Source organism: Rhincodon typus, chromosome 3 (genome assembly GCF_021869965.1).
Source record: "Rhincodon typus isolate 14 chromosome 3, sRhiTyp1.1, whole genome shotgun sequence".
Taxonomy (NCBI): Eukaryota; Metazoa; Chordata; class Chondrichthyes; order Orectolobiformes; family Rhincodontidae; genus Rhincodon; species Rhincodon typus.
In genome coordinates, this window is record NC_063334.1 from 103,844,371 (window position 1) to 103,867,703 (window position 23,333).

A 23,333-nucleotide genomic window follows, 5' to 3' on the forward strand; every position below is an offset into this window, starting at 1 on the left:
CCTATGATGCTGCTTGGCCTGCTTTGTTCATCCAGCCCTGCACCTTGTTGTCTCGGATTCTCCAGCATCTGCAGTTCCTACTGCTCCTGGTAGGTATTTCTTTTTTCCATTAAATGAAATCGGGACTAGTTTAGTTTAGGAAACCTGGCTGGCATGGACAACTTGGGCCGAAGGGTCTATTTCTGTGCTCTGTGACTCTAAAATTCTTCTCTACGGTGGTTGACAGAGCCCTTGACTATTTTCTTTCCCACACTACCCCTCTCAGCCCTTCCTTTTTACCCCACGATCAGAAGCAGAGCCGTCTTTTTTCCCGCCTTCCTCTGCAGCAACTACAGTATTCAATTCATTATACTTTGCTACTTGCACCAGCTCCAGCATAATGCTACTACCCAACACCTCTTCCTCCCAACCCCTCTCCTCTCTTTCTTTCAATATTTTGAAGATACTGCTCTGTCCTTGAACAATGCCCTTTCCCTTTTCAATTAACCCCAACACCATTTTCTCTTCCTCGTAGCACTTTCTTGCTCAAGAGAAGGAGATGCCTTTATTATCGATGTCTTTTCACCTTTCTCCTCCCAGTGCCCCAAGTACTCCCTCCAGGTGAAATTGCAATATACTTGACTTTTTTTAACTGTTTAGTATATTGTATCTGCTGCTCAAGTGTGACTTTCTCTGCATACGGAGCCCAAATATAGTGTGTGTGATTGTGATGCTGAGCATCTCTCTCCAATCTAGTGAACCTGGGCTTACATTTAGTTATCATTTTAATTCCACTCCACACCTTGTGTCCTCTGCCTCATAACTCTTGGAATTAACTTTTCATTTGAACCTTTTCTTTTTACTGAATGGATCTTGACTTGGGTTAAGGTGTCCCTTTCTGTAGGGACTTTGTCAAGCCAGTGTAAAGTGAAAACTCTAGACTACCATTAGGACTGCGGCTAGAGAAGTGCCCTGTAGTTCTAGTTTCACTGCTGCACAGGTTACAGCCATAAAATAAAAGTGCCTTCTCCAGTTACCAAACAAACCAATTAAGTAGCTGGACTCTATCAGATTTTAAACAACAAGATCTATTATCAAGGTTTCTTAATAAACATAAGTATTGGTTTATTATCCAAACAAAACATTGAATAAAGAGGCAGTAATTAGTTAACATGCATCATCAGTAATCTAGAAGCATATATGGCTACCCCCTTAATAGTCCCAAAACACACAGGCTAGCGCACACAATCTTCAGGAAAAGTGGTCTGGAAAAATCAGATTATTCTGCAGAAAATGGTTTTCTGAATGAAAACACTTTGGCCAACGAGTTGTTCTTGCATGCAAGAAGATAGAGCATTCAGAGTTCTGGAGTCTGTTGCCCTGATGTGTGATCAAGTCACTAGTCTTGTGCAGTCTTTCTGAAGAAGGGTCCCGACCCAAAACGTCAGCTTTCCTTTTCCTCTGATGCTGCCTGGCCTGCTGTGTTCCTCCAGCTCCATACTGTGTTCTCACTAGTCTTGTGCAGATGTCTCTGAAATCTTACAACTTCCTCATAAAATTCAGTCCCAAGATGTTCTTTCAATTACTGTTTCAAAAGAAAGTATAGGTTTAACTCTGATTTGATGTAAAGGATTTACTTTTCACAAATGAGAAATATCAGCTAGCAGTTTGTTTTTCCAAGCTTTCTGCCAAACAGGTGACTTTCAGCCAAACAGGTGACTTTCAGCAGGCAGATATTCCTCCAACTGAACAAATGAAAACAAGAACTGCTCCAAACCAGTCATTTTACAGAACAGCCCTAGCACGAGTCTACAGCAAAACAAGCAATTATCAGCAGTCGTGTGAAACAACTCCACAGACGCTGGTATCCCAACACCAAATGATGCTTTATTTTTATGGGGAGAGTCTTTGACACTGATCCTGCACCCTCAGAGCCTGCTCGGAGTGAACAGAACCTCTGATACTCCTGTTTTATCTGTCAGCCAGGGCTCCATTTGGACCAGATTCACAGCCCATATTAGGGAATTTGTAGTCTGAGGTCCTCCCTGGCTGACCTCATCACAAACACTACATCTGTCCTCCAATGAGTCCGAGGATGTAGGCTGGTTCCTTTCCTTCTAGCCTCTCCCAAGGCGTTTTAGCATTGGCTCAGGTTCCACCAATTCTGCCTCTGATATGGGCAGTGTGTAAGATACAGTAGTTTGCCTTTTGTGCCCAGAGCATCTCGGAAGAAATTCATTCTCTTCTTCAGGAGGCACAGGCCTTGAGGCAGTGACATCCGCTGTGTCCATTTCAGATTCTGAGGTCTCTTCAACGCTTGACAGAAAGGGAGAGCCCACGGGTTGCAGAACAGTCAGAAAGGGTGTAGAAGAACCGGGCATGTTTTGAACCCGCACTGTTTGCGAATGTGCAGCTTTCGTATGGTCCATGTGCTTGTTCAGGACTGTTGCACCAATCCAAACTTTATAGGTCACTGGACCTGACCTCGTGTCGATCGCACCTCTTACCCATGCAAGGCCATCCCCATGGTTCGTACAGCAACTGTCTCTCTTACTTAGCGGAGTTTTGTGTCTGGCATTGGCATTCCTGATACCATATCAGCCTCGACTACAGGTCCAGAAAGATCAGATTTAACCTGGTGCAGAGATGTTTCCCCATTAGGAAATCTGCTGGAGCTATCCCTGTCGTTAAATGAGGGGTGGACCTGTAAACAAATAAGAACTGGGACATCTTGCTACCTAGCAAAGCTGTAGGCTGTTCCTTTAAGTCTGCCTTCAAAGTTTGAACTGCTCTTTCTGCCAGACTATTGGATGATGGAAGGTATGGAGCTGTCCTTGTACAATGAATACCATTCAACTTTAGGAAATACTCAAATTCCCTGCTAGTAAATGGTGGCCTGTTATTTGTGACCAACACTTCTGGGAGTCCGTGTATTACAAAAGATGTATGCAGTTTTCTATCGTCGTCCCCATGTTTGACAAATGAACTCTATGCGTGTCCAACTACTTTGAGTAGGCGTCCAAAATGACGGAGAACATAGTTGACATGTAACTGAGTCCAGTGTTTACCCAGCCATTCCCGCAAATGTTGGGGGTGCTACTGCAGTAATGTTTTTCCTTGTTAGCACTCTGGGCATTGCACCACCTGGCCACCAGACAAAACGTCTCACCAGCACCTTCAGTTTGGAAATGCCTGGATGACCCTGGTTCAGTTCAGCCAGTGTCTGGTGGTGACCTTTGATCAGGGCAATCACTCTTGCTCCCCATAATAATATGCCATCCTCTGCCGTGATCTGGTCTCTAGGCCTGAAACGTCAGTTTTCCTGCTCCTCTGATGCTGCTGGGCCTGCTGTGTTCATCCAGCTGTACACCTTGTTATCTGTAATTATATGCATTTAGTATTCGAGCCCACTGCTGAATTTAACCAGATGTTTATTTTGATTCTGATTTGGATGTTGCTAGCAATTTAACTATTCTGAACCAGAAGTAAGTGGACTTTCCAGGGTGTACACTCTCCTAGATACCAGCCTATGAGTGTTCTTGTAGATCTAGTGGGATACTTTTGCTGTCTGGCATCCGCATCCCAGCAGCAACTACAATGGCTTGCTGGCCTGGATCCTGAAGAAAATTTTAATCATTTGGCCCGAGGCATGGCTTTGTTTTGGGGTTTTCCTGTGGGCTGACCCACTGATCAGGATATGTCATTGCAAATGCCTTCACTCAAGTCATGTTCCCAAGCTCAGTTGGACTGGAGAGGGTGTCTACTTCCATACTTCCCTGCGGCTCATAAGCTCCAATTGCCACATTTTTGAATGAGAAAGCCAGTTGTAGTGCCTATTTGAAGTCCAGTTGGGCTTCAGCTTGTAGGTGCTTTTGCATGGTTATATCATTAATTCCAAACGATGTCGCAGCATCACATTAAGGGTTAAACCAAAGTCACATGCCTCTGCTAGTCATCTTAACCTGGTCAAAACTCCCGATCTCGAGTTCTCGAATTCCCGGGTTCTCGAATTACCAAGTGAAACTGATGGCATCTCAGAATTAGAAGAAGATTGGGGTGTAACATTCCTGAACTAAAACTGTCAACTCTCAAAAGGTTTTAGTATCTGGTGCTTCAGAGGAAGTTAGGCTTCTAATAACATGAAAAGCTGCAGGCCCGCAAGCTATAAAGAGAATTACTTGTTACATTTCACCTGCCCCAAAGTCATTTGCCCGGGGGGAGAAAAAAGCACATTCTTTCCTTACACTGGGTCTATCTTCAGCAGGATCCAACAAGTCAAGCTTTCCAAATAATGGTGTGATGCAAGAAATGCTTATCCCAATTCAAAAGATTGTTGCGAGCAAATTTCTTCAGGAGCATGCTTTTCTCTCATCGCCACTGACATAACTCCACAGTTATCCTGTCACCAACTTGCACTTAGACATTCATAGTACATAACATTGGCTCCTGGAGTGAACAGAGCCCCTGACGCTCCTGTTTATATCTGTCAGCCAGGACTCCCTGACTGCGGCTATTAACCTGGTCCAGTGAGGGAATTCGTATTCTATGAGGTCCACCTGGCTGGCTTCGTTACAGCCACTACCGTGCAATGTCTAGAAGACTTGTTTACAAAATGCTCCAATGTTAACTGAATTTTGAACCACTTCTTTTAAAGAAACCACTCCACATATGTTCAAGAATACTTGACGTAAATTGATTTTCCACAATCCATCAAAGTTTAAGCCCCCTCTCTCCAGCATGTTAGATATAAAGTAACCTCATAATATTGCACAATATTTTAAGAAGAAGACTAAGAATAAATTCTAAATTTGGAATTTGCCCATTTAAAGGAAAAAAGGTCATGATGATGTGATGTTCCTCTGGCTTGACTTTTTTTGATCTTTCAAAAGAGTCATGAGACTTTTTTACATTAGTTTTCTGTTCTTTTCACATTTGTATCTGGTCTTCTGTAGCTTGACTGTGAATGTTCCATCTGCAGTTGTACAAATTTTTACTTTTGTCCAGTGACCAAATTCTCTAACTGGGTTTTTGGGGAAATTCTGTGGTTGACATGTATGAACTTCCAAGGAAATAAATCAGCTCAAGAATGCAAAACTATTTGAGTCGGTTTGTTTTATTGATGGGCAAAGTTGGCCTAAAATTCTCTGATTCTGTGTGGCTGCATGATTACAACAAAAGCACACTGGCCTTATGTCTTTAGCAGATCAGAAGAAGAGACAGTTATTGAAATTGAGATGCTAATGCATTTGTTATCCGGGGTTAGTGATTATTCACACACATTCTGTTCTGAGGAAGGGTCACCAGACCCGAAACGTTAACCCTGTTTTCTCCTTCACAGATGCTGCCAGACCTGCTGAGCTTTTCCAGCAACTTTGTTTTTGTTAGTGATTATTCAAATTGGCTATTCCAGAGATTTGTGAAGTTTAGATTGTTGAAAATATTTGTAGAGGAGTTAGATTTTGAAAATATTGGGGATCTGAAAGCACTGAGGAGCTGGCACGATAAAGGGTTTGAGGCCTGGGATAGAGCCATTATTTTATCGAGTGACAGATCATAGTGTGAACTCTCCACCAGGTGTGTATCGCGATCATTTGTATCATACCATCATGGGTGGCGCTGTGAAAATAAGATTACTGAGGCTGAGATATTTCCATTTGCAGCCTGAGATTGGGGGCAAGTGTGTTCAGTGCCAACTGAATCTCTACCCCTACCAATGAGAGAGCATGTCAAAATGACCTCCAATCATTTTGCTAATAGCTGACTAAGCTTCTTGGTGACTCTCAAGCCTCAATGCTGAAGTACCATCTCACCAGAAGCTGCCAGGCAATCAGACGTGTGCAAATCCATGTGGTTCACCTTTGTGGATGTGTAGTTAGAACATAGCAGGAAAAGTTCATTCAGTTTGTTGAGACTGCTCCATCATTCAGTGTGAGCATGGCGTACGCTTCAATGCCTTTTCCCACACTATATCCATATTCTTTTGTTACTGGTATTTAGAAATCTGTAGATCTCTACTTTAAACATTCTCAATGTTTGTTTGCCATTTATATAAAGGATTTGGATGAGAATATAGATGGCATGGTTAGTTTGTGGATGATACCAAAATTGGTGCATAGTATACAGTGAAGGTTTTCTAAGATTACAGAGGGATCCTGATCACATGGGTCAGTGGGCTAAAAAATGGCAGATGGAGTTCAATCTGGATAAATGCAAGGTATTGCATTTTGGTACAAGAAACAGGGTTAGGACTTATACAATTAATGGTAGGACCTTGGGTAGTGTTGTAGCGCAGAGGGACCTAGGGATTCAGGTATATAATTCTTTGAAGTTTGCATCACAAGGATGGTTAAAAGGCGTTTAGCACGCTTGCCTTCATTGATCTGTCCTTTGAGTATAGGATTGGTGAGGCCTCTTCTGGAGCACTGGCTGCCCAGTTATGGGAAGAATATTATTAAGCTGGAGAGGCTTCAAAAGAGATTTTTCATGATGTTGCCAGATGTGGAAGGTTTGCGTTATAAAGAAAGGCTGGATAGGTTGGGACTGTTTTCACTGGAGCGTATGAGTTTGAGACCTGACTTTATTGAAGTTTATAAAATCATAAGGGGTGTATAGATAGGGTTAATGGTCAGTAACTTTTCTCTTCAAGGCTAGAGGGTACGTTTTTAAGGTGAGAGGAGAGAGATTTTAAAAAAGATGTGAGGGGTAAATTTTTTACACACAGGGTGGTTCATGTGTGAAATAAATTTCCTGAAGAAGTTATGAATATGGGCACAATTAGAACATTTAAAAGACATTTGAATAAGTGCATAAATAGGAAAGGTTTGGAGGGATATGGGCCAGGAGCAGGCAGGTGGGACTAGTTTAGTTTGGAATTATGTTGGGCATGGAATGGTTAGACCACAGGGTCTGTATGACTCTATGACTGAACTTCCACAGATATCTAAGGTAGAAAATTCTAAAGATTCGTTGCTGTTTGAGCAAAAACATTTCTCCTCATCTGGACCCTAAATGGCACCCCCTTAATTTGAAATTGTGTCCCATGGTTCTAGACTTCCATATAGGACATCTTAACTGTATTTACCCTTTGCATCCCTTGAAGTATTTTGTAGGTTTCAATGAGATCACATTTCATTCATGAAAATGTTAGAAAACACAGGGTCCCGTTTCCCCTGACTTATTTCACATTTTAGAAATGCTCTGCACATTTGTTCCTCCTATCAAAAGTGAATAATCTTTAGACTTCTCCATATTGTATTCCAACTTCAAGTCACTTTGTCTGTCCATGTCCTGTTGAAATTGTATATTTCGACTTAGGCTTTGTCTCATGAATGAACTTGGAAATATTACATTTGGTCTCCACTCCCACACCCAGTACACTGTCCTCTAGAAGGACAAGACTAGCAGTCACAAGGGAACACCACCTGCATATTTCACGTAGTTCACTTGCTATCCTGACCTAGAAATATATCGCAGTTCCTTCAATATTGCTGGGTCACCATCTTAGAACTTCACATCTAACAGCATTGTGAGATTATCTACACCAAATAGACTGCAGTGATTCAAGAAGACCTGTCACCACAACCTTCTCAAGGGCAACCTGGCATAAGCAATAAGGCTGGCACAGCCATCGGATCCCATATCCCATGAATGAAAGCTAAAGAAATCCAAATCATTGATATATATGAGATATATTGAGAACAGCTGGGGCCCTAAGCACTAATCCCTTGCAGCAGTCCTCCATTTATGAGAGTGACCCATTTAATTTTTTACTGTTTTCTGTCTCTAAGTTGATTCTTACCCCATCTAGTATAGGACCTCCTATTTCATGTGCTTCAGTTTTGCTAACCAGCTCAGGGATAGCAATACCTGTACATGCTGGAGTCAGAGTCAATACAGTGTGGAGCTGGAGGAACACAGCAGGTCAGGTAGGATCAGAGGAGCAGAAAAGTTGAAGTTTCGGGTCAGGACCCTTCAGGATTTCCGCCTGATGGGATTTAACAATTTAACAATTTCAGGATGATTTTCCATTTGCAAATCCTTACTATGTACAGTCAGAAGATTATTACCTAAGTGTCTATTTTTCACATCCTTTATTATAAATTCTGCCATTTTGCCACCCACTGACAGGCCCATCAGATCCATCCTTCCCCATTTTATCTCTCCGTCCCTTCCTCCATAAATAATGGGGTGATATTTGCTACTTTTCAATATGCAAGAACTATTCCAGAAACTGGAAATATTTAGATGATGATCACCAATACATCCATTATCTCCATAGAAACCACTTTCAACTCTCTGGGACATGGAACATTAGGTCTTGGGGTTTTGTCAGCATTCAGTTCCATTTATTCCCCCAACACAACCTTCTTACTAACACTAATTTCCTTCAATTCCTCGTTCTCCCAAGTCTCTTGAATCCCTGATACTGTTGTAGTCAGGAATGATAATGGAGAGAGGAAATTGGGTGTGGCTAGTTCTGAAAATATGAGTATTGTGTAGAACAGATTTCTCAGACTTTGGAACCAGACCAGAAATCCTGGGAAGGTTTTGACCTTTGTAATGGCTGATTTAATATGTAAATCACAGCTTTGGGGCTGCCTTGTTTTTTGTTTTTGTTCTTTGTAACAGTTTGTTGCAACTCTGTTACCAGCAAGTTCATGTTGGAGTGTAGTTAACTGGTCATCCAAACTAGACTTTGGCTGGAATCTCCAGGAGGCCCGGTGGGCTTTCATTAGAAACATGTGGCTTACTGGCACTAACATTTTATTTCCAAATTGATTTTGTGTACTTTGTCTAAACAAAATTATAATGTTCAGAGTATCATGGTGGGATTAGGATTTGTGATCTCTGAATTATCAGTTCAGTGTCTGAATGACAATTCCAATAAGATAACCATTGTAGTACTGTATGATTAGTTTTAGTTGTCATAGGGAAAAAGAGAGGTTTCATACCTCCAATAGCTGTTTTAATCGAAGTCTCAGATTGAGATATTAGAAAGCGTTACGTGGAAGTGTGAGAATAAATAATGATTTAGTTTGGTTGTTATGAATTGGTATGCTGATTGAAAACAGGTTAGTTAAACGGACTGTGTGCTGGAGGGATAAAAATGTACAGCTCAGGTTGTGACGAGACTGTTTTGCATAAAGTGGTCTCTAGGTTTTGTGTGACACCCACCCCCGCCACCAACAGCTCCTCATCAGCAAGTTGGATAATGATTTGTTACTTGCCCAGGAAAATTAACTTAAGAGTTTGCATTTGGCTGGTGTAGTTACATTGTTTAATTCAACAGTAAGTTGTCTTATATAGTATATTCCACTTTGAGATGTTAATAATAGGTAACTCTGTAAGGGTACAAGTAAACAATGTTGTAAATCTTATCAGAAAATGTGTCCTAAGAAAGAGCTAAAACCAGAGACCTGATATTTACAGTAGTACACAGCTGTGACATTTAGTCTCGATTGTAAACATGCTAAAAATAGAAAATTTAAGAGGCTGTTTGCACAGTACATGGTTGCAAAGTTTATAGTTGTCTATATGGTCTTGATAATAGGTAATCCATGCTCCATCAATATGTTAATGCTTGTGTAAAAGAATTTGCGCAATTTTATTATTGGCTTTTACAGCATGGAAACACATTAGTGCGCGAGCATTTTATTTGTTTATATGTATGAAATCCATTCTTTGGCTTGACTGTTACTTGTCCCTGATTCTCGTAATTTGTTACAACAAGTTGTTGATTTTCTACAATGAACTTACCTGTGGTACTGCCTGTTTCGAAAAGCTGGACCTCGCCTACGTTTCATTGGGAAATGGGAGTGAAAATAGTTGTTCTGTATTTATTATTAAATCTCAAAATAGTCCATTTTTCCACATCGCTCGTGCGTCAGCCTTCCACATCATTGCTTTCAATGTAGGTTTCAATCTGTAAGTGGCCATTGGATAGTGAGCTATCAGATATTCACTGTTACAACTGATGAATTGTTTCCAGTGACAACTGAAGATGTTGTAAAGTGGAAGCCTCTGCCAGGGTTGTATTAAGCTCCCAGTATATATCCTTCCATTGAAAATCTTTAATATGTTTTGACAAAGCTATTACTATTCCAGATTATATTCTGTAAAATCATTTGCATATAGTTGGGATCGATTTTCATTGACCTGTTTTCAGAGCTTTACCCCTCAATTAGTCTTGACTTTTGACCAGGTTGCATTTCCCAGGGGTCTACGTGACATTGTTTCTCGTTATTCTTCCTTGGGATATGGGTGTCCTGATACAGCCAGCATTTGTTGGCTGTCTCTAATTGCCCTTAAAGTTCGTGGCTTTTTGGGCTTTTTTGGGGGCAGTTAAAAGTCTATTGCATTGCTCTTGGTCTGGAGTCGTCTATCAAGCTCACTCAGCGGGAATGACAGCTTCCTTTCTCAAAAGGAGGACAGTGAACCAGATGGGTTTCTAATTCCCAGATGTATTAATTGAATTTAAATTTCATGGTGGAATTTGAACCCATATCTTTCAAGTGTTAGTTTGGGCTTTTGGATGACTAGTCCAGCAGTGCTATCACTACATTTACTGCCTTCCTTAACATCTAGGGCAAGGAGTCTCCTTTGTGAAGCATGAAGCATCACGTTGTATGGAACAGGCTGCATGACAGTTGGTCTTCTTGCTGATGTTCCCAAATATCCATTAATGATGGTTTTGCAGCAACATTTTATCATTTATGCAAATGACAACTTACCCCAGAAATTATACAGTTTGCCTCGTTATTCATACACGAGATGAGAGCGTCACTGGCTCGGCAGCATTTATTGCCCATTCCTAATTTCCCAGAGGGCAGTTAAGAGTCAACCACATTACTGTGGTCTGGAGTCATATGTAGGCCAGACCAGGTAAGGATGGCAGTTTCCTTCACTGAAGGACATGAGTGAACCAGATGGGTTTTTCCGACAATTGACAATGGATTCACAGATTCAATGGATCGTTAATCATTGAACCATTCGAATTCCACCCTCTGCCATGGTGAGATTCGAACCTACATCCCTCGCACATTATCTGGGTCTCTGGATTAACAGTTCAGTGGTAATACCACTAGGCCATCACCTCCCCTTGTTTTCAGACGCCAGAACAGAGGAGATCATGACTTTATTCATTCCACCCTTTTACTCAATGCAGCCCTGTAAATCTCTTTACCCAGTGTACACAATAACTTTGCAATCTTGTCTTCAACTTCTCAAATCTCATCTCTTCAGTGATATGTACCTCCTGTTAACCAGAGACCCTTCCTACTCAACTCCTTTCAACTTGACTGCTCTCCCTTTTTCTGTTGTTGTCCTTATTTTACAGTGAATTGGATCTTTACCTCACAACCTGCCAGTGCTGAATTTCTTAAGGAGCAGGGATATCCTTCTTGTTCTGAAAGCATATTCCTTAAAATTCTTTTCACAACTGCAATCAACCAGAAGTATGAACTCGTAGTTTCATCCTTTCTCTCTGTCTGCCACATCCTTAAAACATAAATTTGGAGGAAATGTGAATTTTGGATGATTCTATATAATCTACTTGCCAGTTAGCATCAATCCCCTTGCTTTCAAAACTTCCAGGATTATATCTTCCTCTTCCATCTCTCCACCACCCTCCTCAAAATAAAGCAAGTTGTTTTAATTTGCTCGCTGACCTAACAACACTCATCTTTTTGAGCCTGCAAATATGTTTTTTCAAACTTTCGAGTTTCATGTCTATCCCCACTGAAACTTGCTGTTTGAATTCCTTCAGTGTCATTTATTCAGAAACAAAAACAGAAGTTGCTGGAAAAGCTCAGCAGGTCTGGCAACATCTTGTGAAGAGAAGTTGGAGTTAACGTTTCAGGTCCGGTGACCTTTCCTCAGAACTTATAAGCTATTCCAAAGCTTTCTTACAGGTCTTCTTCGATTCTCCGTCTCTCATTGATATTTGTTTGCCCAAATACCTTCTAGAACAGCAAGTTTGAAATTCTCCAACAAACGTTAACTCCTCCACCCCTAATCTCTCTACTTCATGTCTTCCAATGTCTTGTGCTTCTCTGACTTCACCAATCTGTACATCCCCTCCTTCCGTTACCCAACGTGCCTCCACCTTAGTTCTGCATCACAAAACACCGAAATGCAGAAAATAGGTGCAGGAGTAGGCTATTCGGCCCTTCAAGCCTCCCCCACCATTCAATATGATCATGGCTCATCATGCAATTTCAGGATCCCATTTCTGCTTTCCACAAGGGCCGTGTCCATCTCCCTCTTGAATATATCTCACGAACTGACCCCAACAGCTTTCTGTGATAGAGAATTCCACAGGTTCACAAATTTTGCCTCATTTCAGTCCTGAATGGCTTACCCCGTATTCTTAGGCCGTGACCCCTAGTTCTGGACTTTGCCAGCATTGGGAATATTCCTTACATATCCAGCCTGTCCAGTCCCATCAGGACTTAATACGTTTCTGAGATTCCCCCCCCCCCCCCCCCAGAAAAATTCTTCTAAATCCCAGTGAGCACAAGCATGGTCAATCCAGTCTTTCTTCGCATGTCAGTCCTGCCATCCCAGGAATCTGTCTGGTGAATCTTTGCTGGACTCCCTCAACAGCAAGAATGTCCTTCCTCAGACTACAAGACCAAAAATGCACACAATACTCCAGGTGTGACCTTGCCAACACCCTATATAACTGCAGGATGACATCCCTACTCCTTTACTCAAAACTTCCCACTATGAATGCGAGCATGTCATTGGCTTTCCTCACTGCCTGCTGCACTTTCTTGCCAACCTTCAGCAACATTCCAACATGACATCCAGGTCTTGTTGCAGCTCACCATTTCCTAAGCTGCCATCAGAAAAGCGTTAAGATTTCCTATTTCCTAAATGGATTCTATAAGTCCATTTCTCCAGTGAATCCTTTATTAATCTTCCAAATCTCTCCTTTCATAGTGTACAGGCCATTGAGCTTGCATTCCCTTCTTTCTGAAGGGCTTTGGATATATTCTGTGGAAAAGGTGCTATCTAACTGTTAATTAATAAATGCTACCACTACTTGTATGTTTGATTGTTCTTTCTTTTATTTTTCAGATTGACCAAATTGCAGATATTAGAGTTACGAGAAAATCAGCTGAAGATGTTGCCAAAGTAAGAGCATTTCAGTATTTAATATCCGTTTGTGCTTTCTTTCATTTAATCTAAATTACGAGCTCAGTATCTCCTATCAGTTCATTTTGAATGGAAATCATTAGCACTTCTTTTAACCTAACTTGTCCTTCTCCATGTCTGGTTACTATCCGCATATGGAGTTCTGAGTTGTTGATGTTTGATGATGCTGGTAGCCTCGTGAACAGAACTGCCTGGAGGAAATATTTCAGTGGTGCTTGACAGCAGAATTAGTAATTCCATAATCCTTGTTGCTATTGCAGCTGTTTGAGTCTGATAGGTTCTGTAACTTTTTTACAATTCTTGCAAACCTAGAAAATAGGAGCAGGAGTAGTTGGTCCTTAGAGTCTGCTCTGCCATTCAATATGACCATGGCTGATCATGTAACTCAGTACCCTGTTCCTGCTTTTCCCTCATACCCATTTACTCCTTTAGCCCAAAGAACTGTCTCTAACTCCTTCTAGAAAACATTCAATGTTTTGGCCTCAACCAGTTTTTGTGGTAGAGAATTCCACAGGCTCACCATTCTTGGTGAAGAAATTTCTGTTCATTGCCATGCTAAATTGTCTACCCTTTAGACTCTGCCTCCCTAAGCTGAGCTACCAAATCATCGGGAATATTGTTCCTGCGTTTACCCTGTCTAGTCCTGTTAGAATTTTACAGGTTTCTGAGATTCCTCCCTCATTCTTCCAAACTCCAGTGAATATGGTCTTAACAAATCCAGTCTGTCTTCATATGTCTGCCCTGCCATCCAGAAGTCAGTCCAGTAAACCTTTATTACACTCTCTCCATAGTCAGAATATCCTTCCTCCAATAAAGAGAACAAAACTGCACATTGCACTCCAGGTGTGGTCTCATCAAGGCCCTTATGATTGCATCAAGACGTCCTTGCTTCTGAACTCGGATTCTCGCAGTATGAAAGCCATCATACCGTTTGCTGCCTTAACCACCTGCTGACTCTCATGCTTACTCTCTGTGACTAACATATCAGGACACTCTGGTCTTATTGCTCCTCCCCCTCTCCCAATTGATCACTATTCAGATCGTGATCTGCCTTCCTGATTTTGTTCCCAAAGTAGATAACTTTACATTTATCCACATTACACTTCAAGTGTCATGCATTTTCCCACTCTCTCAACTTGTCAAAATTACACTAAAACATCTCTGCCTCCTCTTCACAGCTCACCCACCCAGTTTGCTGTTGCCTACAAACTTAGAGATGCAACATTTAGTTCCATCATTTAAATTATTCATAAATATTGTGAATAGCTGGGTCCTAGCACAAATCCCTGAGGTACCCCACTTGGTTACTGGCTGCCATTCAGAAAATGACCTGTTTGTTTCTATATTTTGTTTCCTGTCTGCCAGCCAGTTCTTTATCTACGTTGGTACACTACACCCAAGCTGATGTGCTTTATTTTACATTCTAATCCCTTATTTGAGATCTTATCAAATGCCTTCTCAAAGTGTAAGTAAACCACATTCAGTGGTTCCCTCCCATCAACTCTAGGCAATACATTCTCTCAAAATTCCAATAGATTTGTTAAACATGATTTCCATTTCATTGATCCATGCTGACTCTGTCTAATCTTGTCACTGTTTTTCAAACTGTTCAAAGCTTGCCGGTTAGGTAATAGGCTGTGTTATTAAATCTTTTGTAATGAACCCTGGTGTTTTTCCTTCTACCGATGCCAAGCTCAGTGGTCTATAGTGCCCTGTTATCTCTCTAACTCCTTTTGTGAATAGTGGAGTTACATTAGCTACCTTTCAATCCAGAGGAACTCTATCAGCGTCTCTGCAATCTTGAAAGATGACCACAAATGCACCTAGTATTTTAGGGCCACTTCCTTAATTACTTTGGGATGTAGATTTTTGGGCACTGGGGATTTGCTGGTCTTTAATCCCATCAATTTGCCCAACATTTCCCTGCTGATGTTCATGTCCTTCATGCCCTTTAGTTCCTCTCCCTCACTTGATGATGTTACCCAATATTTTTGGGGTGTTATTTGTGTTCTCCTTTGTGAAGGCCAAACCAAAATATGTATTCAATTAATCTGCTATCTCTTTGCCTCCCTTCATGAGTCCCTCTATTACTGATTGAAGGAGACCTGCGTTTGTCCTCATTAATGTGTTTCTTTCACATACCATTAGAAGCTTTTAGGATCTATTTCTATGTTCCCCACAATCTTCCTCTCCAATTTATTTTTCTTGTCTTAACCAATGCTTTTGTCTTCCTTTGCTGAAATCTAAACTACTTCCAATCTTCAAGTCTGCTTTTTTTTGGTTAATTTGCATGACTCTCCCTTGGATCTGATTCCATCTCTGTTTCCTTTGTTCGTCACAGCTGGGCCACCATTCCTAGTTTGTTTTTCTACCATAGACAGGAATAAACAACTGTTGCAAATTGTCCATGCACTCTTTAATCATTTGCCATTGCCTATCCACAGTCATCCCTTTAAATAACGCTTCTTAATTCATTAGAACCAGCTCACACCTCACACCTCATGCCGTCTTAGTTTCCTCCTTTTAGATTCAGGACCCAAGTCTCAAAAGGAACTATGTCACTCTCTGTCTTTAATGAAAAATTGCATCGTATTATAGTTACTGTTTGCCAAGGGGCCTCACAAAGCTGGATTGTCAATTATTCCTTTTCCATTACGTAATACCCAATCTAGGAAGGACTGGCCGATTGTCTAGTTAGTCTTCCAGTACCCTGGTACAGAAAGCCATCTCTTATATGCTCCAGTCTTTCCTGCTGTATGGTATTGTTACTGATTTGATTTGCCCAATTTATGTAAAGATTAAAGTCACCCATAATTACAATTGTACCTTTTATTGCCTGTGGCTCAGATTTGACGTTTAATGCTTTCCAAAATATTGCTATTACAGTTTTGGAGTGTATATAGAACCCCACTATTATTTTCTGCCCCTTGATGTTTCTTTATGAAATCTGTGTACAAATTCCACCTCCACTAGAGCTAGTATCTTTCCTTACTATTGCTTTAAAGTCCTCTTCAACCAGCAATGCTCCCTGAAGTCCTTTCCTCTTTGGCTATCCTTCATTAAATCTGAATACCCCTGGATATTCAGTTTCTATCCCTGGTCACCCTGCAGCCATATTTTCCTTAATCCCAACCATATTGTATCCCTTTATACCTATTTGCACCAACTAATTAATCCACTTTATTGTGAATGCTCCATGCACGAAGACCAAGTCTTAAGTATTGCTGTCCTAACATTTTTAGTCCTGTTCACATTATTTAGCACTGTGGCTTGAATTCCCTGCCTTTAACTTCTCTTATTTCCCATTCTGTCCTTTGTTTTTTCCTGTGTTTCCCTCTCTACTGACTCCCGGTTTAGGTTCCCATATTCTTGCCAGTTTAGTTTACACCCTCTCCAAGCGTACTGGCAAATGCTCCCTCAGGACATCAGACCTGGTCCTGCCTAGGTGTAACCTGTTCAGTTTGTACTGGTCCCTCCTCCTCAGAACCAATGCCTCAGGAATCTGAAGCCCTCCCCTTTGCACCATTTCCCTAGCCATGTGTATTCATCTGATATATCCTGCTATTTCTGCTCTGACTAGTGTGGCATTAGTAGCAATCTGACATGCAATGGCAGTTCACACTCCCCCTGCAGGATGTTCTGTCGACACCCTGGGACATAGCACCTGGAAGGAAACATCTATCTCTTCCCCTTACAGTTGAATCCCTATTACTATTGCATTCCCACACCTGTTCTTCCTCCCCAGTGCAGCAGAGCAAACCGTAGTGCAAAGAATTTGGCTGCTGCTACTTTCTTGAGGTGCCATTCCCCTCAGCAGCATTGAAAGTGAGATATCCGTTTTTCAGGGAAATGGTAGCAGGGGATTTCTACACAGCCTGATGGTCACCCTTTCTGCCTGTGGAGTCTTAGCCTGTATATGCTAGTCATGATACTGTCAGCCTCGCAAGTGCTCCACAGTACCCTCAGCCTCTGCTCCAGCTGTAAAACTCTGGCCTGCAGGAGCTGCAGCTGGAGACACTTCCTGCACAAGTTCTGGCCCCATGCACTGGAAATGTGCCCAACACCTAGCAGAAGGAACACAGCACAGCCTTGAGCTCTCCTTCCATGACTTGCCCCTTATATTAAAACCTTGGGCTGCCATTACAATCAAATAATGTTAATTACTGTAGGGCCCTTCTTCTGTGGACCTCTGCACTATTGCCTTTTACAAACTATAAACCCAGAGTAGAGATTTTACTATCTGTAAGCGATAAAAAATAATGTACTCACACTACGTTGCAAGGCAGGTGTAGCTTATCTCCTGTAGTGGAGCAAGAACAAACTCCTGGAGGGAAAGTGGGTGGAAAGGCAAAGCAAATGCAAACAAGCAAATAAACACCATCTTCCCCATTGCCCAAACTCCAGAGGCTTGCACTTGATCTCAGCTGCACTTGTTTGCTTTTGATGTCACTGTGCTTGAGTATGAACCAGAAAAGTATAAAATCTAACCAAGTTAATCACAGTTCAGTTCATTGCAAGATTGTAAACATGGACGTTAAATATAGATTGGCAGGAAAATGTCTATAGTTAAAGGTATCCAAAATTTAACAGCTAAGTGGAATCCCAAGGAGCAAATCACACTCTGTCAAAAGATTGCTCGAGTAATTCATGTAATTCCTTCGCAGTGTTTTGGAGTGCTGGAAATAAATGTTATGCTATTTTAATGTAGAGATATGTCCTTGATTGGGCAATAAATGCACTCACCAGTTTACAGTTAAATATAATGATTCAGACCTTTCGAATGTATCATCATTTTTTAAAAAAAATTGCCCTTGAGAAAGTGATGGTGAGCCAACTTAATGAAACATTGCAGTCCAGCTGGTGTCAGTACGTATAGAACATAGAACATTACAGCGCAGTACAGGCCCTTCGGCCCTCGACGTTGCGCCGACCTGTGAAACCAATCTGAAGCCCATCTAACTTAAACTATTCCATTATCATCCATATGTTTATCCAATGACCATTTAAATGCCCTTAAAGTTGGCGAGTCTACTACTTTTGCAGGCAGGGCATTCCACGCCCTTACTACTCTCTGAGTAAAGAACCTACCTCTGACATCTGTCCTATATCTATCACCCCTCAATTTAAAGCTATGTCCCCTCGTGCTAGCCATCGCCATCCGAGGAAAAAGGCTCCCACTGTCCACCCTATCTAATCCTCTGATCATCTTGTATGTCTCTATTAAGTCACCTCTTAACCTTCTACTCTCTAACGAAAAGAGCCTCAAGTCCCTCAGCCTTTCCTCATAAGACCTTCCCTCCATACCAGGCAACATCCTGGTAAATCTCCTCTGCACCCTTTCCAATGCTTCCACATCCTTCCTATAATGCGGTGACCAGAACTGTACGCAATACTCCAAGTGCGGCCGCACCAGAGTTTTGTACAGCTGCAACATGACCTCATGGCTCCGAAACTCAATCCCTCGACCAATAAAACCTAACACACCGTACGCCTTCTTAACAACGCTATCAACCTGGGTGGCAACTTTCAGTGATCTATGCACATGGACACCGAGATCTCTCTGCTCATCCACACTACCAAGAATCTTACCATTAGCCCAGTACTCTGTATTCCTGTTACTCCTTCCAAAGTGAATCACCTCACACTTTTCTGCATTAAACTCCATTTGCCACCTCTCAGCCCAGCTCTGCAGCTTATCTATGTCCCTTTGTAACCTGCAACATCCTTCCGCACTATCCACAACTCCACCTACTTTGGTGTCATCCGCAAATTTACGAACCCATCCTTCTACGCCCTCATCCAGGTCATTTATAAAAATGACAAACAGCAGTGGCCCCAAAACAGATCCTTGAGGTACATCACTAGAACTGAACTCCAGGATGAACATTTCCCATCAACCACCACCCTCTGTCTTCTTACAGCTCGCCAATTTCTGATCCAAACCGCTAAATCACCCTCAATCCCATGCCTCCGTATTTTCTGCAATAGCCTACCATGGGGAACCTTATCAAACACTTTACTGAAATCCATATACACCACATCAACCGCTTTACCCTCATCCACCTGTTTGGTCACCTTCTCAGAGAACTCAATAAGGTTTGTGAGGCACGACCTACCCGTCACAAAACCGTGTTGACTATCCCTAATCAAATTATTCCTTTCTAGATGATTATAAATCCTATCTCTTATAATCCTTTCCAACACTTTACCCACAACCGAAGTAAGGCTCACTGGTCTATAATTACCAGGGTTGTCTCTACTCCCCTTCTTGAACAAGGGGACAACATTTGCTAGTCTCCAGTCTTCTGGCACTATTCCTGAAGACAATGACGACATAAAGATCAAAGCCAAAGGCTCTGCAATCTCCTCTCTAGCTTCCCAGAGAATCCTAGGATAAATCCCATCTGGCCCAGGGGACTTATCTATTTTCACACCTTCCAGAATTGCTAACACCTCTTCCTTACGAACCTCCAATCCTGTCTAGTCTAATAGCCTGTATCTCAGTATTCCACTTCGTTGTTCAGGACAGTGTTCTAGGTTTTCACCCCTCAGACTGTGGCCCCTAGTTCTGACTCCCTTGCTATTAGGAGCATCTTTTTTTGCACCTATGCTGTCTAGTCCTGTTAAAGTTTTATACGTTTCTGTAAGATACCCCCTTAATTCTTCTGAACTCCAGTGAGAATATTCCTAACCAATTCAACCTCTCCCTCGACATGAGTGCTGCTATCCCAGGAATCAGACTGCAAACCGTTGTTGCACTCACTGTATATCAAGAACATCCTTCCTCAGATAAGATCAAAACTGCACACGATATTCCAGGTGTGGTCTCATCAAGACCCTGTATGATTGCAGTGAGATATCCCTGCTCCAGTACACATGTTCTCTCTGTGAAGGCCAATGTACTATTTGCCAGCTTTGCCATTTGCTGCACCTGCATGCTTACTGTGTGTACAAGGATATACAGCTCTTGCTACACATTCCCCTCTCTCAATTTATAGCAGTTCAGATAATAATTGACCTTCCTGCTTTTGCTACCAAAGTGGATGACCTCACGTGATGCTACATCAGCCATGCATTTGCCCACTCCTTCAACTTATGTAGACTTTAAGTGATTTCTTTAGATTTCTTTAAAGTCTACTTTAAGTAGACTAAAGTGGATTCATATTAAAGATCTCTTGTTACTTTATCCAAGATGGAGCGGTTTGTTCCAATATCCAGGCCAATGTTATTTCTTGATCAATACCTACAAAAACAAAATTTGATTAACTGTCATTGCTCCTGATTTTATTGTTTATAAGATCTCTGTACAATGACTGTTGTTCTTCCTACCATGTCTGATATGAGATAGACTTGAATTATTAAATGAAAAAGAAGCAAAACTGCCAATTTTCTTAAGTTTATTTAAGGTTTGCAAATAATATTACCAATAATGCATGTATCCAAATGCTGTATGAGAAAACCAGCTCAATGTGGACAGAATCAAAATGCAACCTTGTGGTCCAACCACTTTTTTTTGTCTGCCAAACCCTAGGTTTCAATTTAACTTGGACTATTGATAAAATTATCTACCTTAGTAGAAATTGATCAATTTGACTGAAATTCAATGTCAGAAAAGATTGCCCTCAATCACCAGACTTGTAATTGTAATAATATTAAATTCTTTTCTATTTGTGGATAAAATATATTTATTCCCTAAAATTGTAACCATAGTTTGGGCAATTTTTAATTAAATATCTGAATTTAAGATTTTGAAAGCATTGTCCTGAAGTTGTTATTTCTCACTTTACCAAGATAGTGAACCATTACCTGTATTCTGCAAGTGGAACCTTTTGGTGGTGTTCTAAGTGATGCTATTTTAGTGATTTGGTTTTAACATCTCTGTGCACGTGACCTCCAGTGATGAATTTATTGGGTCTTTCTCAACTGAAACATGTATGCGCGGTGTTGTATAACGTAGCTGATCCAAGTAGGAGTGTTTTAAAAAATGGTTCAAATCCTTTGACCAAGAAGGTTTAAAAAAATCAGCAAGATTTATTGGTTGCTATTTATCAACTCTAATGGAAATTATAATGGACTTTGGAACTGAGTCTGACTAATAGCTTCCCCACACTAGTCATATGCACTGCCACATGAAGAAGGGTTACTTGGATGACATACTGAATGGTTGATCTTGTTTCATTTTCTGGCCTAAATTCAAAATCCTCATTGATTGTCATTATGTTTACGTTGACTGGATAGTGGCCACGGAATTAAATCTGAACTCAAGTTTATTTTAAGAACAACATATTGCTGCATTTTTCTTTATGCTTTCATGGGATGTGGATGCCACTAACGATGCCAGCATTTGTTGCGCATTCTTAATGGCTGTGGAACTGAGGGACTTACTAGGCCATTTCAGAGGGCAATTAAGAGCCAACCATGTTTTGGACCTGGAATCATATGTAGGACAGCAGATATCCCTCCCTGAGAGACATAAGGGAACAGTGTGGGTTTTTACAGTAATCAGCAATTGTTATCAATAATTTTATTCATTGAATTTAAATTCTACCAGCCGCTGTAGTGGGATTCTAACTCCCATCTCTAGACCTTTAGCCTGGGCTTCTGGATTACTAGCCCAACGCCGTTAGCACCATACCACTATCTCCCCTTTAACATATACTGCAGGTCTGTCACCATTTGGAAAGAGGAAGGAGGCATTAGCATTTTGAGTTAAAGTACTTCTTCATTTAAAACCTTGCTTAAGTTGAATCATCTTTAAAATCTTCAGCCCCTTGCTTGAAGCATTAACAATTAATAAATTTTCAATTTATTATTTTGTACAGCATTTTTACATAAACATTATTGACTCGTGCTTTTTTAAATAATTTTGGCTTTCTTAAAGCAGTTGAACTTGTAGTTTGGGTTTCAGGAACATGATGCCAAAATTCATTCTCTACACTGCTCTCTTTGTGTTGTCAGTTCCTTTTGCATATGTTGAGAAACCAGGTCCCACTGGGCATTGCAAATGGCTACCTGGTGGAAAAATTCTGGATGTGACACATGCACAACTTAATGCTCAGTTGGTTACATGCATCAGTTACTTGTATTATGAACAAAAGCATTGGGCTTCCTGTGCCAAAACTGACCCTACCCCTTCAAGGATTGCCATAACTTTAGCTGTCTGGAGCGGATGTTCTAGAGTCTGACTTGGATGAGGAAACCATTTTTCCAAGTTTGCTGAAGACACAAAACTAGGTGAGACTGTGAATTGTGAGAGGCATGCAAGGAGGCTACAAGGCAATCCAGACAAGTCGAGTGCGTAGGCAAGCATATGGCAGTTGCGGTATAATGTTGATAAATTAGGAATTATAAACTTCAGTATATTAAAAACAGAAAGAGCATTGTTTAAATGGTGCTATATTGGGAAGTGTGGATGTTCAAAGAGATCTGGGTGACCTTTTATACCAGTCAATGAATGTAAACAGACCGGTGCATCAAACAATTAGGAAGGCAAATGGTATATTGCAAGAGAATTTGAGTTCAAAAGTTGGGGGTATCTTACTTCAGTTATACAGCACCTTGATTAAACCACACCCTGAGTAATGCGTGCAGTTTTGGTCTCCCGACCTGAGATAGGATATACTTGTCGTAGAGGGAGTGCAGGGACTGTTCACTCTGCTGATGTTAGAGATGGCTGGACTGCTCTAAGAGGAGAGATTGATTCAACTTGGCCTGAGTTCACTAGAGTACAGAAGGATGTGAGATGATCTGATTGAAAGGGACAAAAATTTGACCAGGACTGGACAGATTAGTTGCAGGGGGTATGTATCCCTGGTTGGATCACAGTCTCAGTATACAGTGTTGGTCATTTAGGACTGAGAGGAGGAAACCTATCTTCACTCAAAGGACAGTCAACCTCTGGAATTTTCTATCACAGCAGGCTGTGGAGGCTAAGACACTGAGTATATTCAAGAAAGAGACAATAATTTTTCGGCCTTAACGGCATGAAGGGAAATGGGAAGAAAGAGAGAAATTGGCATTGAGATAGAGGATCAGACACTATGATATTGAATGGCCCACTCCTGCTCGCAATTTTGTTGTGTCTGTTTCCTTGTTTGACTTTTCTATTTTGGTTTGACCATACTTCTGTCAAGCACATTGTTGCCTAATAGCCCATTAAATGAAGAAAAACACAAAGTGAGTGCAGCTGGCTTTAA

At 41.2% G+C, this 23,333-nt stretch overlaps 1 protein-coding gene across 1 annotated transcript in view; it reads left to right on the forward strand.

Annotated features, from left to right (window-relative positions):
* The window catches only part of LOC125481939 (erbin-like), a 193,217-nt gene that overhangs the window by 159,577 nt on the left and 10,307 nt on the right, over positions 1-23,333 (forward strand). Inside the window, exon 6 of the mRNA XM_048593886.1 lies at positions 13,060-13,116. Coding sequence (XP_048449843.1) covers positions 13,060-13,116 — 57 coding nt within the window. The remainder of the gene's footprint in view (positions 1-13,059; positions 13,117-23,333) is intronic.